General features: G+C 45.7%; 1 protein-coding gene across 3 annotated transcripts in view; it reads left to right on the top strand.

Annotated features, from left to right (window-relative positions):
* Cpped1 (calcineurin like phosphoesterase domain containing 1) overlaps positions 1 to 21,850 on the top strand; it is a 103,404-nt gene extending 81,554 nt beyond the window's left edge. For 2 of the 3 annotated variants that reach the window (XM_085832111.1, XM_085832110.1), the window contains exon 3: positions 19,912 to 21,850. In XM_085832111.1, the coding sequence (XP_085688237.1) occupies positions 19,912 to 20,138 (227 nt within the window). In that variant the 3' untranslated portion in view covers positions 20,139 to 21,850. The remainder of the gene's footprint in view (positions 1 to 19,911) is intronic. The other variant, XM_021185343.3, reaches the window with a different exon arrangement.
* Positions 21,851 to 22,118: the final 268 nt, after the last annotated feature.

Here is a 22,118-nt window from a genome sequence, read left to right as displayed (position 1 = left end):
GCCACAGCAAGAGAACTTGAACCCGTTTTGGAAAGTCAGGCAGTCAGTGATATTTTGTAAAATGTATTAACTTAAAGACCGTGATAAAGCTGGGGTGACAGTGGCAGGTGGTATTTAATGTTGCCTCTAGCTTTTGTCCTCACGGCAATAGTATTTCCTAATACTATTTCAGTCTCAGTTTTCTCCTTGTGCTAAAATGCCAGTGCTCAAAAATATGTCAGAAGCTCATCAGATGATCAGGGTAGCTTTTAATTACAATAATTGTGTTGTTATAAAATATCCTTTTAAAGAATACATCCCTCCCCAAGCCACTGTGGAGATAAAACCCTGCTTCCTTCCAGTAAGTTTAATGAATAATTCTGAATCATTGTGTGGGATGAATAAATGATTTAATAATGAGCATCAACAATCATCTCCCATTGTTGCATTAATTTTTGTAAATGGGATGAGGTAAATGAGGAGGAAGGGCTGTCACCATACAATAGGCCACCATTTGTGTAGGAATGTGCTCTGTGATCCAAAAGATGAAGCTCTTCCAACCTCCGGTTTCCCTAGAAACGGATGTTTCCTGTTTCTACTTTTGAAGTCAGTGACGGGGTGGGGAGCATCTTTGTATGGAACAGAAACACTGTCAGTAACTGGTGGAAATAAACAGGTATCAGGGCAGAACAGGCGCCCAGATGTGAAGCAGCGCTGCTTATCCGCAGTCTTCTTTGCTCGGCCTGGGGATTATTATCAGTTTCATCATATCCCAGGGATGCAGAAATTGGTTTCCCCCTAATTCACCTGATACCGAGTTGGAGTCACAAAGACAGAGCGTAGATAATGAAACCTGAGTGGAAGGTGGAGGTCGGCTTGTCCCTCAGGCCTCTCTCAGCAGCAGCAGGTTAGTGTGTGACCCAGTTAATGCCGATTGCAGTTTAAATTTCCAACCTTAAGAAAGAGAAAACAGGGAAGTCTCTGGCTGCCCATGTTTCCCCTTGATGTCTCAGTGGTACCTTTTCTTTCCTCTCATTCTCCTCACAGAGCTTAAGGATGGCGTATTAAAGAGCCTGGGGCACATTTGGCAATTATAAAAAATTCCAGCAAGTTGATCTTTCTTGCAAAAGTTAATGAGTAATTTCACAGAATTCGTTTCATCTCTAATATTTGTGTGCTTTTTAACAGAGAAACAGAAAGAAAGGGCGAGCTCTCAGCCCTTGGTTTCAGCCTTAGGATTTCAAGTTTTTAAAGAAGGTGGAGGTCAGGCATCCAGGACTGCATTACAGACAGAAGAGAACTTTAGGCCATCTGTCTCACCACTACTAAAGCTGTCTATATCCTGATGCTACCAGGAAGTGGATTATGCTTGTATTAATTAGAGGAAGTCCAACCCTGAGCCTGTCACACAATAGTGACCCCTTGATAAAGACTCACTGGTTAACAGGGACAGAGCCTGGCCTGAGTCACATCTCCCTAGCAGCAGCATTGCTAGGATGCCCACACTGCCTATAATGGCCAGCTGAGTTCTGAATGGGAAACACACTTCCTAGAGCGCTGCTTCTTATACTGAGACGTGCCCACATATGGGTCACACTACTGAATATGGGATGGGAGACAGGAAAACAAAACACACAGTGATCAAAAACTAACTCAGAATCAAACCCACCCCAACTGGAAGTGTTTGCAGCAGCATTAGCATCGTGCTGTACTGTCTGCAGTGCACAGCATCCTTGCCACCTTGGTCCGGAACACTCAGTGTGTGCACTTAGCATTACACACACCGTCACACCATGCAACACCCGTAGATGCTGCTGCCCAAAGTGTCTTTGCTCAAATTTGAGATTATTATATGTTATGAATTGCAGGGTGTTCTTAACTGTACATATAAAGTGTTCTGCTCTTGTAGGAACATAATAGCTTAATTGCAGAAAACAAAGATGGTTGTTTTCAACTCTCATTGCTTAGCGTGTAAGAACCAAATTCATGTATCTCTGGGTGGGGTTGTGTCAGGATGGGTTATTTTAAAAACTATTGTTTGAGTTGCTGACTGAGTTTCCTTTAAAATCCGTTAATGGGCTTGGTTGTGATTAGGACAGATATTGCAGCAGTTTCTGAAATGGCGTACGTGTGCTTCTGCTATCTCAGAATATTTATTTCCATGAGTTGACAGTCCTGGAATTGTAGTTGTAGTCAAAATGTCCACTCTGTAAAATGTCTTATATATTCAGCCAAGATTTAATTCTCTTTTTAAAATTTTACATAAGTATTTTATGTGTACAGGTGTTTTGCCTATGTCTGCGTCTATATCATATATATGTTTGATGACAACAGAGACCAGAAGGCTATCAGATACCCTGGGACTGGAGTTACAGGTGATTGTAAGCCATTATATGCATGCATGAAACTGAACCCAGGTCCTCTGGAAAGAGCAACCAGTGCTCTTAGCTACCGAGCCATCTCTACACCCCTAAGATTTAATTCTTCCTGTAAAATAAACAAGCAAGTCCATCTCATTGGTATACAGATTTGCTTTCATCTTTAATAAATGCTAAAATACATCTACAAAGAATTACAATGAAGTAACTATGATTTGTTGTCAGCAATTTTTTATTTACATACCTCTTTTATATGTCAGGATTGTATAAAAATCTCTCAAGCAAAATAGTATCATAAGTAGAAAAATTTAAGAAACACTAGTCTAGAGTAGATATTTGTAAGAATTTTCTTGAAAAACATTAGGCTGTAAATATTTGGGGTTTACCTGACCTGAGATCTCTGTAGAGCTATTTAGCAACATTTCTGTAATATGTAATTGGCAAGAGAGAACATGTATACAACTGGTTATAGCCATGTTCCAACTATTTAAAAAAAGGAAAAGAAAAGGTGGTGGATCTGCCCCTGCCTCTGTCTGAGACATGTTCCCGCCCAAAAGACAGTAGCTTTCTGAGTCCTTGGGTAGACAGTGTGCATGCGTGATTGCCGAGTGCTTCCTGCAACCTGCTGTGGTCATGTGGCTGGCTCACTGTGGGGGTCTGCCCTCAGAGAACCTCCTCTGCTTCTCAGTTCATATTCCTGGGTAAGCCCAACACTGTGCCTGGGCCTGTGATGCAGCCTGGAGTAGAGAAGGAATGGGAAGGCCATGGTGCGACTTAAAATGCCCAATGGTTGATGTTTACTTTAACATGTCCTAGAAAGACATAAGCAATTCAATAACTTAAACCCAGGTTCTGCATAAGTCATAGGATAGCTAGGAGGCAGAAGCCAACAAAGGGAAAACGTATGAAAGATGCCCAAGGTGGCTGACGTGGGGGCCAGTGGGATGGGAGAAGCTATGTAACAGGCAGGCCATCCATGGGTTGGGATAGACCTTCAGTCTCACCCTTTGGGTGGCCCCTTCACCAGGTGGCATCTCTTTCTGCTTTCTATTGTCCTTTGTAAAACAAAGGTCCTCATCCCACCCTCAGGGTTGATGCATTGGATAAAATGAGGCGTGTCCTAGAAGTGCTGGGCACCATGCCTGAACCTGACACGGTGCTCCATACAGAACTATTTGCTGGTCTGTGATCCTGAACTGTGATGAGATTTCTCAGCAGGCCATTAACTAGATGGGTGTTTCTGGCTTCCTTCTTTTCACAGAAAACTCTCCAGGTAGAGCCAGGTGTGCTCTGAGAGCTAGCCTGCAGTCTGCTCGGGAGCATCAACCCTGAGCAAAGGCTAGACCAAAGCCTCAGGGCTCCTGGAGGATGTGGGAAACTTGACTACTTTGAGCCTGAGATTATTTAGGCTAGATAAGGAATACATGCTATTCCTAGTTTTCTGAAAAGGGACCGCTAATTTAGAAGAGGGAAGAGCTACAAAACTAGATTATCCCTTTGGAATTTAACAAAGAAATGCAGCTGTTTGTTAAAGCATTCACTGTGCCACTATTCTAGCAAACAACCTTTGGGGGCATAATTCTATGGACAGGACTCCCAAATAAAGCATGTGCCTCAAGACAGCGGTAACCACCCTACGGGGCTCGCTGTCTGAGGTGCATTTTTGAGAAGCTTATTTTGCTGGCTTTTCTTTTCAGCTGACTTTGTAAAAGAACAGACGAGGGTCCCCTTTTACAGCACCCATAGCACCCTGATCTTCTGGAGACAGATTGATGGGTTCTGTTCTCTTTAACTTGTCTTCCAGCATGTAGTCAGTCATGCGCTCATTCTTCCAGACTCGGTCAGTTTTATATTTTGATCCATTTATCGTAAAGCATCACAGTTGAGGCGCTTGATATCTGCATCTCCTTCTCCATAAGAGATAAAAGACCAACTGCTGACGCTACATCTGCTGTGAAGTGGTGGATTTCATTTCTCACTTTGGAGGTATCCTTAACAGTTGGGCTAATTAAAGTTAAAATCAAGTCCTGATGGTAAATATTTATAAATCGAGAATCTGGCGTGTGAATTGTGTTCTACTGATTCCAGAAGTGAAATCAGCCTGTATTCATTCAGCAAACAGCACAGGCTCCTCCATGGCCTTCAAGCCAGAAGAATAAAAAGAAAGGTTAGAGGTTCCTTCTCCAGAGAGCCAGACTAAACATGTGTGTGCAGGCATGCACAGAGAGTGTAGCATGTGCACATGAAGGCCAGATGTGAGCGCTTAGTATTGCTACTCACGCACCATCTGCTTTACTTGACTCAGTCATCCTTGTCCTGGATGCCCAGTGCTTAGGTCTTGGCATTGCCTGTCTCCACCTCCCAGTTCTGGGATGACAGAGACATGCCACCACATCGGATTTTATTTTTTAACATAGTTTCTAGGTTTGATCTTGGGTTCTCATTCTACTGAGCCATCTTTCCAGCCTTCTGGTCATTCTTAGAAAAAGTGTTACATTGTAGTATTGCAAGAAGGTGCTTCTGAGCCAGGAGAGAAGCAGTCAGGGATTTATGAAGTAAGAATATTCTGTCTGCTCTTTCAGGTCCTGCTTTTAAAACAACAGTTGCCATCCTTCTGAAATCTTCAGTGAGACGCATTTGTAAAACCTTAGTGCCCCAGTGTCTTAGTCCAGTTTCTGTTGCTGAGCTGACACCACAAGCTATAATTGATAAGGAATAAAAATGCATAGTTATGAGATCTAGGAAGTTCAAGATCAGGAGACCATAGCTGCCGAAGTCTTTCTTTACTGGTGAGGATGTCATGTGATGACTCCACGTCCTGCCCCCGGGCTCTTTCAAAGCCACGAGCCCATTGGATCAGGATCTTCCTTGTGTTCTCACTCTCTTGATACTTCACAGTGAAGATAAAACCGTAGCGTGGCTTCATTGTGAGGATGTTGGCTCACAGCCCCAGTTTGAGCAGAACACCCTAACTTCCTCTACAGCTAAAATTTCTCTTTGTTTCCTGTAGTCACAGCAGCACAGCCTAGGCCTGGGGGCTCACTGTGCACCATCATCTGGAATGGCTTGATTGGTGTGCTTGTCTTTTGTCTCACCTAAGTGTTGAGGGCCAAGGAGATGGCTCGGGGTTTGGTTTGCATCGTCAAGCCTGATGATGCTTCCATCCTGGGGACCCACGTGATGGAAGGAGAGAATCGAGTCCTCTGAGTCATCCTCTGCCCTCCACATAGATACCATGGTGTCTGCACACATGCTCATGCAACACTAAATAAATAAATAAATGTATAAAAAAAACCTGATAGTGTGTGAATATCAGTGACGAAAGTTAGATAAGAGCATAGTTGGTCAGACACAGTCAGAGTCCTTGTGGTGGTTCAAATGAGAATGGTCTCCATAAGCAAGTATGTTGGAAGGCCTGGTCCCCACCTGGTGGGACAGTTTAGGAAGGATTAAGAGGTTTGTCCTTGTTGAAGGAGGTGTGGCCACACCCAGTCCACAGGCAGGAAGCAGAATGTTGAGTGTCTGCTGCTTGGGACCCTTTCTCCATTGTCAGTCTAGCATCTCATCAGGGAATGGTGCTGCCCACAGTGAGCAGGCTTTACCACCTCAGCAAAGGAGATAAGGCTAATCCCCATAGGAGTCTCCAGGGGACCGTCTCCCAGGTGATTGTGGAGTGTGTCAGCAGAACACTAACCATCATGTGGGTGAATTCCACGTTGGCAACATTTCTTGCCTCTTTCCTTCCTCCTTTCCTTCCTTTCCACTCCCTAGTCCCCTTATTAAAGATCACACTCATACTTCATAGGAACCTTAGACTCATGATTGTGTCTTCTGCTTTAAGAGCACCTAAAGTCCAGTTCATGTGTGCATCTGAAGCTGGTGTGGCCTATTTGAGTCCATGCCTCTGTTCTTGCCGAGAGAAGACTCCGTTTGTGTGATGATTCCACTGGAGTCTCTGGCTCTTCAGTTAGGTTATAGAATGGCCATTGGTTTTCTTCCCAAGAGTTCTTTCTTTGAACTTTTTTTAGAAAGTTCTCTTTTTTAATTTGTATATATTAGCTGTGCAGAGAATTAGCTTCATTGTGACCTTTCTGTACACACAGTGCACTGTGACCATTTTTGTCCCCTCTTGTCACCCTTTCTTACTTCTCCCATTTGTGCTTCAGAATTCCTAATAGTCCTTGTTTTGTTGCTTTCTGCCGCAGACCCTCTGGGCCCCCTTGTCTGCGTGGAATGGCTCTCTTGTCACGGGTGGGCAAAGTGTCGGATGGAATGACAGACAGATGCACACAGGAGAGGTTGTGTAGAATCTGAATGTAATTTGTCAAATCGAGCATCAAACTTTTTATACAGAAGACAATAAGGAAGTTGGGTGACATACCCGCAAGATACAAAGAGGTTACTGGATTCTTACATAAAACAGAGGAATGCAAACACAGAAGGTCTAACAGGAACCACCTGGGATAGAATTCATTGTTAACAACTGAGAACAAAAAGGGCTCCACCTAAGATTCACTTAATCTTAGAAGCCAGGGTCAAGGGCTTCACGCCCTTGCCATAGTTCCTATTTTAGTCTATTGTATAGTCCACCTTCCCCCTAGGCCATTGTAAATACATGTGTATGGGTGTAACTCAGCTATAGTTTTAAGTATCTATTCTGGTTTCTCCTTCTGTCTGAAACTTCCTTCTTCCTTGGTGATGGTAAATTCCTGTGTAGGGCAGTGACTTAGCTTTTATTCAAAGTGATAGTGTAGTACCAGAGGCAACTCTGAATGTCACTGAATAGCAACATTCTTACTGAATTTCCAAGCCCATGGTCTTGCTCAAGAACTTTCTAGGACTGTTGCAACACTGGTGAAGGATTTAGCTATGTCAGAATTCAATCTTAAAAGGCACTTATAATAGGATAATACTAAAAGAGAGCAGGTGGATCCATACACTAGACTAACGTGGGAATGGAAAATTAATGTACGGGTTAGAGAGAACGCCAGACTCCGTTCCATGAAACTCTTTTGCCTTGTGAGTAGCTTCCAAGTCTCAGCCTGTCAAGCTGACTCGACCAGAGTGCGTGGCAGCTTTCATCTCCTCCCCTAGACTTCATGTATGAGAGAAAACATAATCTTTGTCTTTTTTGTGTCTGGCTTATTTTACTTAACATGGGGATCTCTACTTCCATCCATTTCTTACAAGCAGCATGGTTTGATCTTTGAGGCCAGCTAGTGTAGATCCACCATACTTCCATTGTCCAGTAATCCTTTGATGGACATGTGGGTATCACTGCCTAGTCACTGTGAATAGTGACAAGATAGCAGGAGTGCTGGTACCACTCTGTCCTGATCTGGATCCCTTCATATGTAGCTGAGGTCCGGTATAGCTAGATCATGTGCTATGCCTATCTGTACTATATTTAGAGACCTCCACTCCAATTCTCATAATGGCTAGTTTGTGTCCTCACAGGCAGTGTAGACAGATTCCTTTCCCCAGAAAATCTTTACCAGTCCTGGAGGTCACTGACCACCCCTACCAGCCTTAGAAGTAAAACCAGGAGCTTTAGGATGAAGGATACTTTGTTGTAAGTGTAATATATCTCTTCCACAACAGTGTAGGAGTTTGCAGCATGCTGTCTATAAATGAATGGCAGTGAGGGCTCACTGCATGCCATTTGAGGGTGGGTGGCACTGCAGTGCTTACTGCATGCCATCTGTGGGTGGGTGGTGGTGCAGGGCTCACTGCATGCCGTCTATGGGTGGGTGGCAGTGCAGGGCTCACTGCATGCTGTCTGTGGGTGGCAGCTTTGTGAATGATGTGTTCCTTTAGGGGTTTTACTCATGTCTATTTTGTATATTTAAAACAATACTTTGCAGGAAAATGGCCTTGTTCAATCTATCATGATAGATCTTATCTTTTGTCCTTCCTCCTAGAATCCTGGTTTTGTTCAGGGCATCAACATTAAAAAATAAATCCTATACTGAAGTATACATGAGGGGTTGGCAGACCGTGTCTGTAAAGAGGCAGACAGGGCAGGTTTGAACCCATTGTGTGGGTCCTTACAGGAGCCAAAGGTGACCAGGAAGAAACAGAAGACGCATTCTTCACTTATGGGCCATAAAAGCAATGGTGGGTGGTAACAAGATGGCCTCTGATACTTTATCTGAGGGTAGTACTTACCCACACAGCAGTTCTCTTTCAGAAATTCCACGTTCACCTTTCCCCACTCTGCAGTCCTCTACCACAGGAAAGACCGCCATCTAAACCCAAGAGCTTTGCTTCCTCAGGGATTTGATCTCTCACACTCAGCCTCCAGTGTGCATTGTCCGTTTCTCACTTCCAGATCACTTCTGTCGTTGTGAGTGTGGCTGGAGGTGACACCCCGAGTCTGTGTCTTCTCTACTCCAGTTAGGAACCATACTAGCACCTGGACTCGGCTGAACATAGGCACCAGGGAAGGCAGTTCCAGTAACCTCACAGCCAGAGACCAAACCCCAAGTCCAGCCCAGCTAGGACACCTCTGGCACTCACAGACACCAGGCACTTAGAAGAGCTTCCAAAGCACCCCTAAGCAATGTTTAAAACTTGCTCACCCCAGAATGAGAGCTGCTGTTCTAACACGGGAAGGTTCCCTGGTTGCATTGGGTGCTATGAAATAGAAAACTCTATATTGCCCAGTCCAGAGAATAAGAAGGTTCGTTTGCCACATGCAGAGGCTGTCTGTGGTTGGTGGTGATCAGGAGCTAAGCAGACCTCCATCCTGTCCTCCCAACATAGCTTTTCTCCGACTCTGGACCTCCTGAGGATGCTGAGCTGTTGTGGATTTCCCAGGACGAGATCCCCCAGAGTTGGGAAAGGAGCATTTTTAAAGAAATGAAAATGTCCTAGAATCCCAGCACTTCTCCCATGTCTCCTCCATTCTGAGTTCCCAACCCAGTGGAGGCACTGGGGGAGGATTGCCACTGCGGCCTCCACCAAGGTTCAGTTCAGCCATTTTGGACAGGAGGACTTTCTGAGAACAAAAGCAGGGCAAAGGAAGGGATCTGGAGACAGCTAGTGTGTCTGCAGGGCAGAGAAGGAAAACCTCTCAAGGAAGAGCGGTGGCTCACAGCTGTCCCAAGGGATCCAAAGCCCTCTTCTGTCCGCCATGGGCCTTGGACACCCATGGTCCACAGGAATGCATGCAGGCAAAATACCCATACACATAACATTGTTAATTAAAATTATTTTGAAGTTTATCAAGCATTTGAAAAGAGAAAGAAGTAGTATTAGACACAGATCACAGGGCAGGCAGAGGCCAGAGCTGCAGGGCAGCCCTACTGAATGAGAGCACTGGAGGTACCCAGCCACTGCAGACCAAGAGACACTGGGTTTGATGTCACAGGACAGGAGCCATATGAGGATCCTAAAGGGAGGGGTATTCTGGGTGCTTTCCTAGAATTGATGAGGTTGGATATCCACTTGAGGAAGGTAGCCCTGTTGAGTCTACAGGATACATTTTCTCTTGTGCAAACCTGTAGAACCCCCTTTTGAGCCTGGTGTGTTGAGGCTTCCAGACAGGCTGAAATACCCTCTTTGAACCTAAGTATGGCTTCATGACCTTTCTGGAATTTAGCAGGTGAGGCTTCCAAGAAGACTGTTAGTCATTTCATCCTCCTGACCAGAGCTTAGATGCAGTTTTATGTTGTTGAAGACAAAAAGCTACAATCCCAGGCAAACAAAACGGGAGGATAAATGGAGCATGGCCCTTCACAAGACAAATCTTCAAGCAGGTGCACCTGCCTAACACGGGGGCCCACCTGCCTCCCCATCTTCTCTGGGATACACAGATCACAGCTAAACACAGACACAAACTTTGTTTTGGCTGAAAGACACTATAGTCACTAAAAGCTAAAATATCCTAGCATATCTAGAGTCAAAGAGAGCAGCTGACAGGAGTTCACAGGAGCACTCTGAGAATGAAGAGGAAGCTCATGAGTAGGAGAATGGGCTGGAAGGGACATTAGGGCAACTCCTTCATCCCTGAGTCAAGCCACTATGTGACAGGCATTTCAGTGCATAGCGTGTTGATATGTTCTTTAAGGAACCCTCGTAGGAGTTTATCTTTCCAAGGTTTTAAAGCAGAAGTGGACTTAGCAAGGTACTCACATTGATGGCTGTCACCCTCCCTGGCTCTGGCCAGAGGCACTCACTCCTGGCACATGCACCTTTCACATTCTGCAAGGTTGTCCCCTTCATGGCTCACAGCCACCTCCATCTACCCCCTCTAGTATTTTTGGATAGATTTCCAATTTGATACATGAACATACCATCAGTCAAAACAATCATTTTAATGAGCCTCTTGTCCTGACAGCTGTGTTTAAGACAGGGCATGGGAAGCGTAAGAAAAGTGTGGGAAATTGTCCATTCTGGATTGAAACCATAACGCCTGCCCTACACTCCGTCCCTTCCTGAGCCTGCTATCTTCTTTAAAAATAAAGAGGATATTATGAATAGCGAGGAAGATGTAATTTGTGCAAATGAAGAAAAAAATCTCCTGATCAGATAGATAGGAAGGATATGAATAATATAATTACTGAGCAAGGCTTAACTACGTGACAGACGCGCAGCTTCCTGCCATGTGACACACCCCCTGACCTCCAGCCACTGCCGTCCGTCTGGTCCTCACTTGATTTCCTCAGTAACTCCGGGTGGTTTGTGCTGAGCCTGCCTTCCAAAGGAAGAAAGCAAGGCTGGCGATGTAGAAGCACGTGCCTTGTCACTCAGCTTGGCACCACAGAGGTGAGCAGAGAGACTGCCTTTCTGACACTGCTCCCCTGGCAATCAAATACTAATGATATGAGTGGGAAAAGAAAAAAACCCCTTGTACATCTCCATAGGACTTGACTGCTCAGCTCATCCAGAAGGCACAGCACCGTCTGCTGTGGAGAAGAGGACGTGGGGCAGGAAGACTGCAGGTTGCAGGACTGTAATTAACCATGAAGTCCATCCTGGCTAGGAGTGGTGCTGGGTGTCAACCACACTTTGTGGGCAGCAGACCAGCAGACTCATGGCAGTTGCCAAGCACCCCTGGGCTCTGGAGAGTAATTATTTCCCAATACCACTCTTTACCCTGGAGCTGACAGCTTGCAGGCTGCAGAGGGTAGAGAAGGCTGTGTTCTGCATCATAAAGTGTGTGTGCTGTGTCTGGCATGGGAACAGAAACATCAACTCCTCGCCCCCACCCCAGGGGTCACTGATTCACTAGCCTGAACATCTTTGTCCAGTCTTTGCTAGAAACTTCTACAGAAGAACCTCCGATGCCCTAGACAAGCTGCACATCACTGGTCTTCTTTCCTCTTCACTGCCACTCTGTCACCAAGAAGCATGGACCTCCACTAGTTGCCATTAAAATGTAACTTCACTAATATTTAGATGAGGCAAGATAAGTATAATTCTCATAGCTAATTTTTAGGTGAAAAAATGGTGAGAAATCCTTGGAAGAAAGAAAGGGAAACCCTGTAGGTTATATAGGATGAGTGGCCTTGGGTGAAGGGCGCTGGAACAACTGAGAGCCAGCAAGTGAAGAGAGAAGGGTGAGGCAGTGGGGGAGGGGAAGCCACCAAGAGGAGGCTGTGGGTTCTAGAGAAGCCAGTTAGTCACAACCCCAGCATCTAAGCAGTCACCTGATGGGACAGTGTAAGCATTTAGGTACACAGGGCACCCACTCTCTGAAGGACACCCTGCTCTCACCCCTCTACTGTGCCCTCAGCCGTGCAGAAGTGGGGCAGATGGGTGGCGTGCACCTCCAGAAACCAAGAGAATCTCGTGCTAGTGATGACCAGTGAATTGAAGCAAGAGGCTCCTCCCTGACACCTCCTGCACCCCAATACCTAAGGACCCAGGGATCCCTGCCTAGACCAACTGAGCAGTCCCAGGGAGTCTGAGGGACTCTTAAGCCATCTGCCTTCACAATGACATTTTTTTATTAATACAAAAATATAATCTCAACTACCTAGTTTTTATATACCAAAAAAATACAGTTTCCAATATTTTAGAGGGTAGCTCTGACATACAACTGTGTGTTTCGGCATAGAGCACCTGGAAAATGTGTTGTTGAATGTAATACACCACATCACACATGCTGACATAGCATGTCCTACTTTGTGAAATCTGCATGCATTTGTCCTGTCATCCCTAATGTGTGCAAATAGTCTGGAAGAAACTCCAAAGGTTGGAGGAAAGGAAGGAGAATGGAGGTGGACGTGAACCAGTGTGGCATGAACCAGCCACAATTATGATATCATAAGGTTAGAATAATTGAGATAAGGCTTTTATCATTATCAATTGGCTCTGAAATTATTGTGTTGGCATCTTGTAAACTGTGATTTTATTGATACATAAATCTGATTGGTTAGCTTTAAGAGTTTTCATTCTACCGGGTAACTGGGTATTGTGATGGCTTACCGTGGGGTGCATGGGTCATTGAATGGTAGCAAGAGGAACTCGGGGGGTGGGGGGCCCTGCTGGAGAGTTGGTGAGCTGAGAGCACCCTGTGGGAGCCCTGTGGCCCAGCAGGGCAGAGAGTTGGAGCATTGAGAGAAGCGGGAGCACAGAAAGTTGGCGGGTTCTTTTTAATATTTCCCCACAACAGGGGCTGAAGAACTAGCTCCCTGCCTCCTTGTTTTGTTGTTGATGTTGGGTTTGCCTTGTCAGTCTGTATTTTCCAATATTTGCTTTCATTTTTAGTGGCCTTCTGTTGTGGATACAGAAATCCTCTTAGGCTCACATTCCCGTTGTTAGACTGTGGCAGTGAAGGGAGTCCTTACCCTTTGGGGGTTGACCTGCATATGTACCCCATTGTTTCACTATTGTGCTTGTCCTCGAGAGATATTGCATCTGTGTGTGATGCTTACATATGTACTGCAGATCTATCTGAGGGGAAGTTGTATGAATCACACATATGAATCCACTGCCTTCCATGTGTTAGCCACTTCTTAGCTGTCACTCCATTATCCACTCATGGAGATGTGTGCGCTTGTGTGTGCACGCATGCATGTGTGCTCACATGTGCACACAAGCCACACTTCACCCCTCTGTCTTGCGGCATGATATACTTTTGCAGGCAGTGAAACAGTAGAAAGCAAGATGGAGTGAGAGCAGGCTTTCATGGATTTAACTCGGGCAGAGCTGGCGAGAAGCTGGGTGGCCATTGAGCCTTCAGGCTCGTCACTTACCTACTGTGTGCTGTATATGTGTCCCACAGTCACAGCAACATGATCTCATGAGGTCTAGCCAGTAACTGTGTTAGGTGTGGTCCCTAGCGGGAAACTGAGGGACAAGGATGAGGTAGATGGCTCTTTTGGACAGTGAAGCCTGGGACTACAGCAAAGGCAAGAAAGGTAAGGTCTCCAGGACCTGACCCAGCTGGGTCCTTATGAGGCACACACCCAACCTATGTGCAACAGTACATTTTAAGACTATTAGCAGAAACAAAACAAAACAAAACAAAAAAGACTGTTAAGGAATATTAAATAACTTGTCCTGAAGCGTTTTCACAGTACCTGGCCAAAGTAGGTCTCCAATTACTATTATTGATTGCCTTTTTCTGAGATATTCGCTTACCGTCATGCAATTCAGCATATGCAAGGTGTGTGCACACCACAATCTGTTCTGTGCTCTTTTCCCAGTATGGCAACCTTGAAACCTTCTGGCAGTTACCCCTGACTTTCTGCCTACTTCTCCCCAGCCCTGGGAGTCTCAGCAGGGGATCTGTCTGTTCTGAGCAGGTCAGTTAGCTGCTCGAACAGCTGTGCCTCCTTCAGGCCTTCAAGGAAAGAGAACCTCCCGAGAAAAGCAGCTGTGCGTTCTGAGCAGCCCACCTCCCACCAGCAGCCATTGGACATCAGCCTGTCTGTGGGCTACTGGACATTATGGTGTCCACAGTGAGTGGCCCGGCTCTGTCTATCTTGAGTCAGACATCGGATGTCAGCATGATGATTGACTGGCAGTAGGGCAGCAGCACCTAGATGTCTGGGTTATAGGGACCTACTGTGTGTTGTCCTTCACATCCCTTCCTTGGGAGATTGCCATGGAGAAATGCACCTCTGTTAACAAATTCACAACCTTGGTCAGAAGTTTAGTTAAATTTTTTTCTGAAGAGTGATTTGAATCTTTGAATTGTATCAAGTCTGAAAAAAAAATAGCAATAAAAACACTAAATCCCCATCAAAGCAGGATGCTTCAGTTCTTAACCACATGCCTCTATAAAGATTATTGGACACCTTTACCCTTGTAAAGGGTGAGAAAAGGCAAAGGCTTAAAGAGGAGAATTAAAGCAATGCCGACTGGCAGGCAGTTGTGTTTATAGTTTGGCAAATCTCAGAAATCTACAGAACAGTTACTAGTAAGATTTTTAGTAAGGTCCCAAGACTATAAGGCTAATAATAGGTAAAAATCAGTTGTGTTCTTACATACTCTTAGCAAACAGTTGTTAAGTAAAACTGTGAGAACAACTTACTCTCCAGTACCACAAAGAGGCCAGAGAGTAGGCTGATGTCCGAGACCTGCCTGAGAACGCAGCGACAGCAAAGATGTGTAGGAAGTGGGAAGGCGAGACGTGGCCATGCCTGTGGCACTGCAGACAAGCAATATGGCTCTTTCCCAAAATCATTACACAGCTTCAGTCAAAATTCCAGCAGTTGTTTCTAAGACAAGGTCTCACTGTGTAGCCTTAGCTGGCCTGAGACTTGTCATATTGACCAGACTAGCCTCAACTCACGGAGATCTGTTTGCTGGGATCAGAGGCAAACACCCTAAGCCCAGTCAGTTTTGTTTTGTTAACATTGTGAGGCTGATTCTGCGTACATTTCTGTATTTCTCTGACAGCCAATAGGTCCATTCATGGAGTTGGAGGGCCCTTAAAGTCAGTACAAGACATACCCAGACACCAGATTCTCAGTACAAAGGACATTTATTACCCTAGAGGGGTGAGCAAGTGGGTGGTGGACTCCCTCTGGATCAGGCAAAGGCAGACAGCAGCAGCAGGTGATTTTTAAGGAGAAAGGGGGAAGTCTGTGGTAGGGTGAATTGGTAAGACCTGATTGGACAGGTTAGTCAGTATAGCCAAATAATGAATTTTGATGATCTTGGTGTTTAGTTTCAGGAATAAATGTGGCCAAAGAAGGGACCAAACCTTGGGGGTGAGCTTTATGGAATTTCTTGATTGAGCAAGGGAGAGGGAAGGGGGAAGGGCAAACCCTGCTGCTGTCCTGTTTGCCATGCTCAGGCCCGCTGGAGCCCCTCGGGGGATGTGATGCATATTTTCCCAGTACTGTGGGTCAGTACTGTGTGGGACCTCCAGCTGAGCAGCTGAGCAGACACCTGAGCCACCTGGGGATGATTTTAAGATGTAAGGAGCAGGCAGTGGAGGAATGTCCTTGTACAGGACTCCCTACTCACTGAAGACGTTGTCCATGGGCCTCGTATCCTGCTGTCCTCTGATAATGAACAGCACCCATGTTTTGATAACCTGTATTCACTGTCACATTTACTATTTCCCTTCATCTTGGGAAGCACAGAGACTTGCAGGGTTTGCAGAATCATGAGTGCTTGGCTGACCTTCAGCAGACGGAATATCTTTTAACAGTGACTTGCTGTACTGCACAGTTGCCCTCTTTCTAGTGGTGTTATTGCCCACAGCCATGCCCTTGGACTCACACCACATAACAAACTGAGTGGTCCTGGGCTCCACATTAGCTGACATTCCACTGTAGGTCAGGAAAGTTAGGGGCAGTCTTCAGAAGCTCTGTGGAATGTCCATGGGGTCCTGCTCAGATGAACACCAGATGAAGAATGTTCAGGAGGGTCCAAACCAAAAAGGCTGGGTGTAGTGTTGCCTCTTCCGTACTTCTAGCAAGAAGGCTGCTGTGCAAGTGGCATTTTGCTTAGGTCTTTTCGGCTTTTCCCCAGCCCAGATCCAGCTTGCCCTTACCAAGCTCGCTAGCACAGCCAGTCCCATGTAGAGCCCTGCTGCTGTATCCCATGTACACTCTCCCACTCCCTGCTCCCCCACCCCACCCCACCCCACCCTGCCCAGGAGAGCTTCTGTCCCAAGTTTAGTATCAGCAGGATTGAAGTGCTGGGACGACATTCAGAAGCTCCCAGGAGGCCAGTGAGCCTTCGTCCAAGTTTGATTCCTGTGGCTTCTGACGTCTGGCCTCCTTAATGCTTTCTTTGTCTTTCCCAATCTATATGTAATCTGTTCAGACCAGTTGTTGATGGTTAAGATCCTGGCCCTGAACCCACCCTGTTCATCACCAAATGCTGGATGTTTCAAGATCTCCCTTTTCTCTTATGTAAACTGAAGTCATACCTGTTTTCTGCAGGGTTTTACACACACACACTCACACACACACACACTCACACACACACACACACAATCTCCCTCGCTCCCTTCCCCACTTGTGAGTTACATTTTTTCCTCACCACCAAAAGAGAATAAATCATGAATGCCTGGTGACTTATACATTTTTCACTGCTACACCGAGCAGTATAAAGATGCATAGCATTTTCGTAAATACACACTCAACACAAAATAAAAACGAAAACTGTCCAATCAGAACTGAGCACATTTCAGACTGCAGTCAGCAGCACCTCAGTTTGGGGACACCCACCCCACAGACCAGAGCTACACTGGTCATATCTCAATTCTGCAATTTATGGAGTCTCCAGTATTAGGATATTAAATTATACAGAGACTGCATCCCAATCCTCTGATTGATTCCAAATGAATTCCAGTCAAGGCGGCTTAAAAAATAACATCTTTGTCTCTTTATGACTTAATACCAAGAGGAAATAAATATACAGTGGCAGCCACACATGAGGTCCTCACCAATGCAGGGCAGCCTTTGCTGGGAATCCTTTCTCTGACAGTGATTTTAGAGAGCAGTTCATAACTCAGAATCAGTCTAGCCATAATTCTCAATTAAGGAACCACAGGAGCACGTCAACACAGATGACTGAAGAACAGGCAGAGTGGAGCTTCTGCCTCATTCCTGGAAACCCCACTACCATCAATCCCACACCAGGGAAACCATGGCATATCAATATATTCCTTTCTACTCTAGAATATGGATCAGTGCTTCTCTATCAGAAGCTGTTCAAGAGCTAAGGCAACAAAACCTCTGACGAGGTTCCTTGGCCCATAAGCACAAGGATGGTGGGTTCAACTCTTGGACTCAGCTTGCACATTGCGGAGCTCAGATGCCAGCAAGAGCAGCTGGGCCTGCTTGGGAGAGGGCAGGAGGTGAGGTTGAGCCGTGAGCTTCTTAAAACATTCCTGCCTCTCTCCAGTGTCCTACCCACAGCGGTGATGCCAGCATTCATCTTAGCTATGGAATCAGCTACAAAGGTTAGCTGTGCCCCAATAAAACTGAACCTTAGTCTGCAAGTATCTAAGATCTGACTCTGTGTTGGTTTCTTAACCTGTTTGGACCTCTCTCTTTTCACTTGGACCAAGGAAATGATGTGCAGCCCTGGGACAATTGGGAGGAAGCACCAGGATGAAGAATAAACAGGACCTCTCCATGTGTCTCTCTTACACCTACCCACCTCTTTAATGCGGCTATGCAAAGATATCAAGTTCAGACTCAAATTGCCCAGGCTTGACTTAGAGTCAGAGACCCAGAATCTCCAACTGCCCAAGCTCGCTAGGCTTCCTACAGACCTAGTTCTGAACCACAGACACCCCTTCACTGCCTATTCAGTGTCTCGTCCTCTGCCAGCCAGAAGAGCCTTGAGCTTCTGAGAGTCCAGGGAGGAAGAGTTGAGTCTTGATGCTGCTAGACAGACTTCCCCCTCCTTCCAGATCCTTCCACTGTAAGCATCATATTGCCAGTGCTTGATCTCTTACTTGGGACCCCAAAGTGCTGGTCCCCTGTTCTCACAAGGAGATCTCTGTTTCCCACTGACAATTATTTAGTCCTCTTTAGATATCTTTGCTACTCTAAGGATTTTCATTTGGTCATTATGTCTTGAGACACTAATAGTAAATGTGAACCCTAAGAGTCTTGGGGTATCACAAGGGGACACAAACACATTTCAGGTGACTGATGTCCAGTAAATTCTACTCTGAAAGTTCCATGGGCCCCATGACCACTCAGGGCTCCTGTTCCCATCTCTGCAAATGCTGAGGAACATGGCTTGAAACATCAGCAAAAATGAGTCTTTATAGCTAACTATTGCTCCTGCAAGCCCTTCTCAAAATTACCAGGCACACACACACCCCTCAGATGTGCTGGGATTAAGGCTTGGGTCACTTAGCTCCAGAGAAACTTGATGTGCCAGGGTGGGAGGATACCCAGGAGTGGACTCCACCCTCTCAGAAGAGAAGGGGAGGGGGAATGGAGAATGGGAGGAAGGGTTGTGGGAGGGGGTGACCAGGAGGGGGACAGCGATCAGTATATAAAGTGAATATAAATATATTCTTAAGTAAATAAGTAAATAAAGGTGTGACTAGCTTAACAGACAATTAGGGGCTACCCAAGTGGTTTACCAGGACTCAGTCATTAGTGTGTCTCTCTCTTCTTTCTAGGAAACTCTCAGCAATGTTCACGGGCTTTTCTGCGTTATTTTCTCCTTCCTCTTTCCCAGTTTCTGTGACTTATCTCCCAGATTCCACTGGGCTCTGTGGAGAGTGGGCTCACAGCCTCGTAGCCGCTGTGGATTCTGACTCGTCGACCTGGTTCTTTTCTTCCAGTTTCCCACTTATCCCATTCGCTCGCTGCATTGGGGGTCAGTGTGACTTTTGGTGGGCATCTTAATAAAACCATTCTGAGCAGTTGTCGCTTCGCACTACTCAATTTTTTCCTGTTTTCTGTCAAAGGACCTTAGTCTTACTTAAGGTCTCAGATGTACAGAAGGCATTTGCTTTAAATGCTTGTCAGACCCTTTCTGTGAATTAATCACACCTGGAATGAGCTCACTCCTGCCTGAGGAGTCTGGACTGCCGTACTTACCGTAAGATTTCTTCTTGAGCTGAAGGATGTTTCTTCTTTCTGCTTTAGTGTGAGTCTTCAGGACCTTTTGTTTTTGTTCTTGCTTCATACCCCCGTCGTCTGGTTTTGGTACACATACACACACACACACACACACACACACACACACACACACCTGAGTTCCTAATGGCTGTTAGAGACTCACTGTAAAATCTGAGCACAATTGTAACTGTATGGTTCCTGGATATGAGCTTGTATTGCTGTTCTTTCTAGAATCTCAAATGTGTGCTACACTCAGGCTCAGAGATGTGCTGGAGAACTCCTGGGTCCACGAGTTCATGTGCATATGTGCACTGAGAATTACACTCAGGCCCTCACATGCTAGTGACCTACACCCTCCACTACTGAGCTCAAGCCTAGCTCCATGACTGTTATACTTGGAGAAACTTTATGAACCCGTTGTTATTGAGATGCCGTGAGAAGCTCAGTTGATGCATTCCCTGTCAGTCAGCACTAATGCTAACATCATCCACAGAATCGTGACCATGGAAATCCTTGGCCCCTTTAATGTCTTTTTCCTTTCCCTGCAGGTATCAAAGCTGTGTTCTCGGGGCACTACCACAGGAATGCTGGGGGAACCTACCAGAATCTTGACATGGTAGTTTCATCTGCTATCGGGTGCCAGCTGGGCAAAGACACCCACGGGCTCCGTGTGGTGGCCATCACTGCGGAGAAGATCGTTCATCGTTACTACAGTTTAGATGAGCTGAGCCAGGGGGGAGTCGAGGAGGACCTGAAGGAGATGCTGAAGGAGTGATTGCTTCCCACAGAGTCCACCCAGCTTTCACACCATCACCTTCCATTTTGCCAGAATAATCTCAGCCCCTTGTAGAAATGTCTGAGCAGAAAGGTGGGCTTGTAAACAGATGTGCTTTTACATCAATCAAACTGCTGGGTCCTACCCTTAATTATTTCAAAAGAGAACTGCCTTTCCTCTAAAAGCCAGATAAGACAGCTACTGGTGTTTTCTAATTGTGGTGTGAGACTTCCCACGTGAAGTTTGGGTGAATTCTTCTCATTGTGCAGCTTTTAACTCTGCCCTTGAATCTACTGTTTCTGACAACTTACTTCAATAACCACCTACTGCCCTCAATCCCACCTCAGTACCCAAGAGTGACCTTTAATAATTCCTCAAACATACCCCACCCCCACCCCCACCCCCACCCTCAGTCCCAGGGCCACATAGGTTTGTCGTTGTCGTAACAGATAGCGTCATAGACTGCGACTTTCAGGACTCTCATGACTGCTGATGCTATGAACACCGTGCAGGGAGTCCATGCCAGGCTGTGTTGGCCTTTCTGATAACAAGTGTCACCTCAGACATGTGCAGACTGCTCCAGAAGAAAGACCAGAATGGAAGCAGCAACGTGAAGACCCTGTACAGCCCACGTTTCCCTGTGTGTATTCGCCCGCTGCAGGTGGCCCACTCCATTGTCAGCTATGACGTGGCGGGAAAGCTGGTCTTGACACAGACCTCTCCCAAGAAGAACACAGAACTGTGTCATTGGGTATAATTTACATTATACCATGTTATTTGCCACTTACATAACAATATCCCTGGACAGAAAAGAGTGTGAGTTTCTTAAAATCCTTTTCACCATGGAATTCGCTCTTCTGCCTCCCCTGGGAGCTCTGACCTCTGTGGAATTTGCTCTGTGTGCCAGCCATCCTGGTGCCTAAATAACCAGGGCCACTACATCCTGCCAAGGAAGTTTTACAGTGTCCTGCAGCAGCACTATAGAATCTGAAACTAACTTTAAAAACCCACTGGTTATAAATGAACCGCAAAGCCCACTAAATTAGAAAACTTTCTTGTTAAAAGGTTTTAGTCAATGTAGCAAAACCATGAGAAATTAAATAAAAAGATAATTGGATATGTAAATTCATGAGGAACAAAAGATACAAGAAGTTAATTATTTTATATATTAGTGACACACCAGAGCTCATTATTAGGAAGCAATAGAAAAGTAATTTTTCAAACCAGAGTGATCTTGCAGTGCTTGGCTGTGTTCCTATTTGTTTTTGTTTCTTACAGCAGAGTATAAGAGATCAGGAGAGGTCCCTGGTCCTAAAATGTATAGGCTTGATTCAATGGCAAGAGAAAGATTAGTCATAGTGGGCTGAAGGCATGCCCCTTGTCCAAGCTGCATAAGGAAAACGCAGCCTTAGAATGGGAACAAGGATATGGGATAAAGCAAAGGAAACAAAGTAAGTGCGCTTGTCCTCAAAACACATACAGTTCAGAGCTGACTCAGAAACCTAGCATGTGCTAAGGATGGCCTGGCGTTGCCAGTTTTCAACAGAACATCGATATCCCTGTGGGGCCTGCTGATGTGGGGAGCAAAAGTGTGTAATCTATGTAACTCAGATAGCAAGACACTATTCTGTTCTCTCCTAGGCCTTTTCTTAAAAAATAAAAAAAATAAAAATAAAAAAACAATAAAGACTTCCCACATGTCGGTGCTGTTTCTGAATGTTCTTCAGGTGTCTCCAGTGTCTTAGCTCTGGAAGGCCCAGATTGGATGCCTGAGCCCAGCCCATCAGTGAAAATGGAAGGACAGGGGTCCAGGCAGTTGCATCCTCAGACAGCTCATGCTGGTCAGGTAAGGTGTTGGTCTTTGCTGTTGCTGTGGTTTTGATTGGGATATGGCTGGTCCAAAGATGACTCCAGACTTGGAAGTTTGGTCCTCATCGTGAAGTCATAAGTGACAAGGTCTTACAAGAAGACTCTTAGGTC

Source organism: Mus caroli, unplaced genomic scaffold (assembly GCF_978045245.1).
Source record: "Mus caroli unplaced genomic scaffold, Mus_caroli_1 scaffold_17, whole genome shotgun sequence".
Classification (NCBI taxonomy): Eukaryota; Metazoa; Chordata; class Mammalia; order Rodentia; family Muridae; genus Mus; species Mus caroli.
Note: the sequence above shows the minus strand (reverse complement) of the source record. Positions and strands in the feature narration are given on the sequence as shown.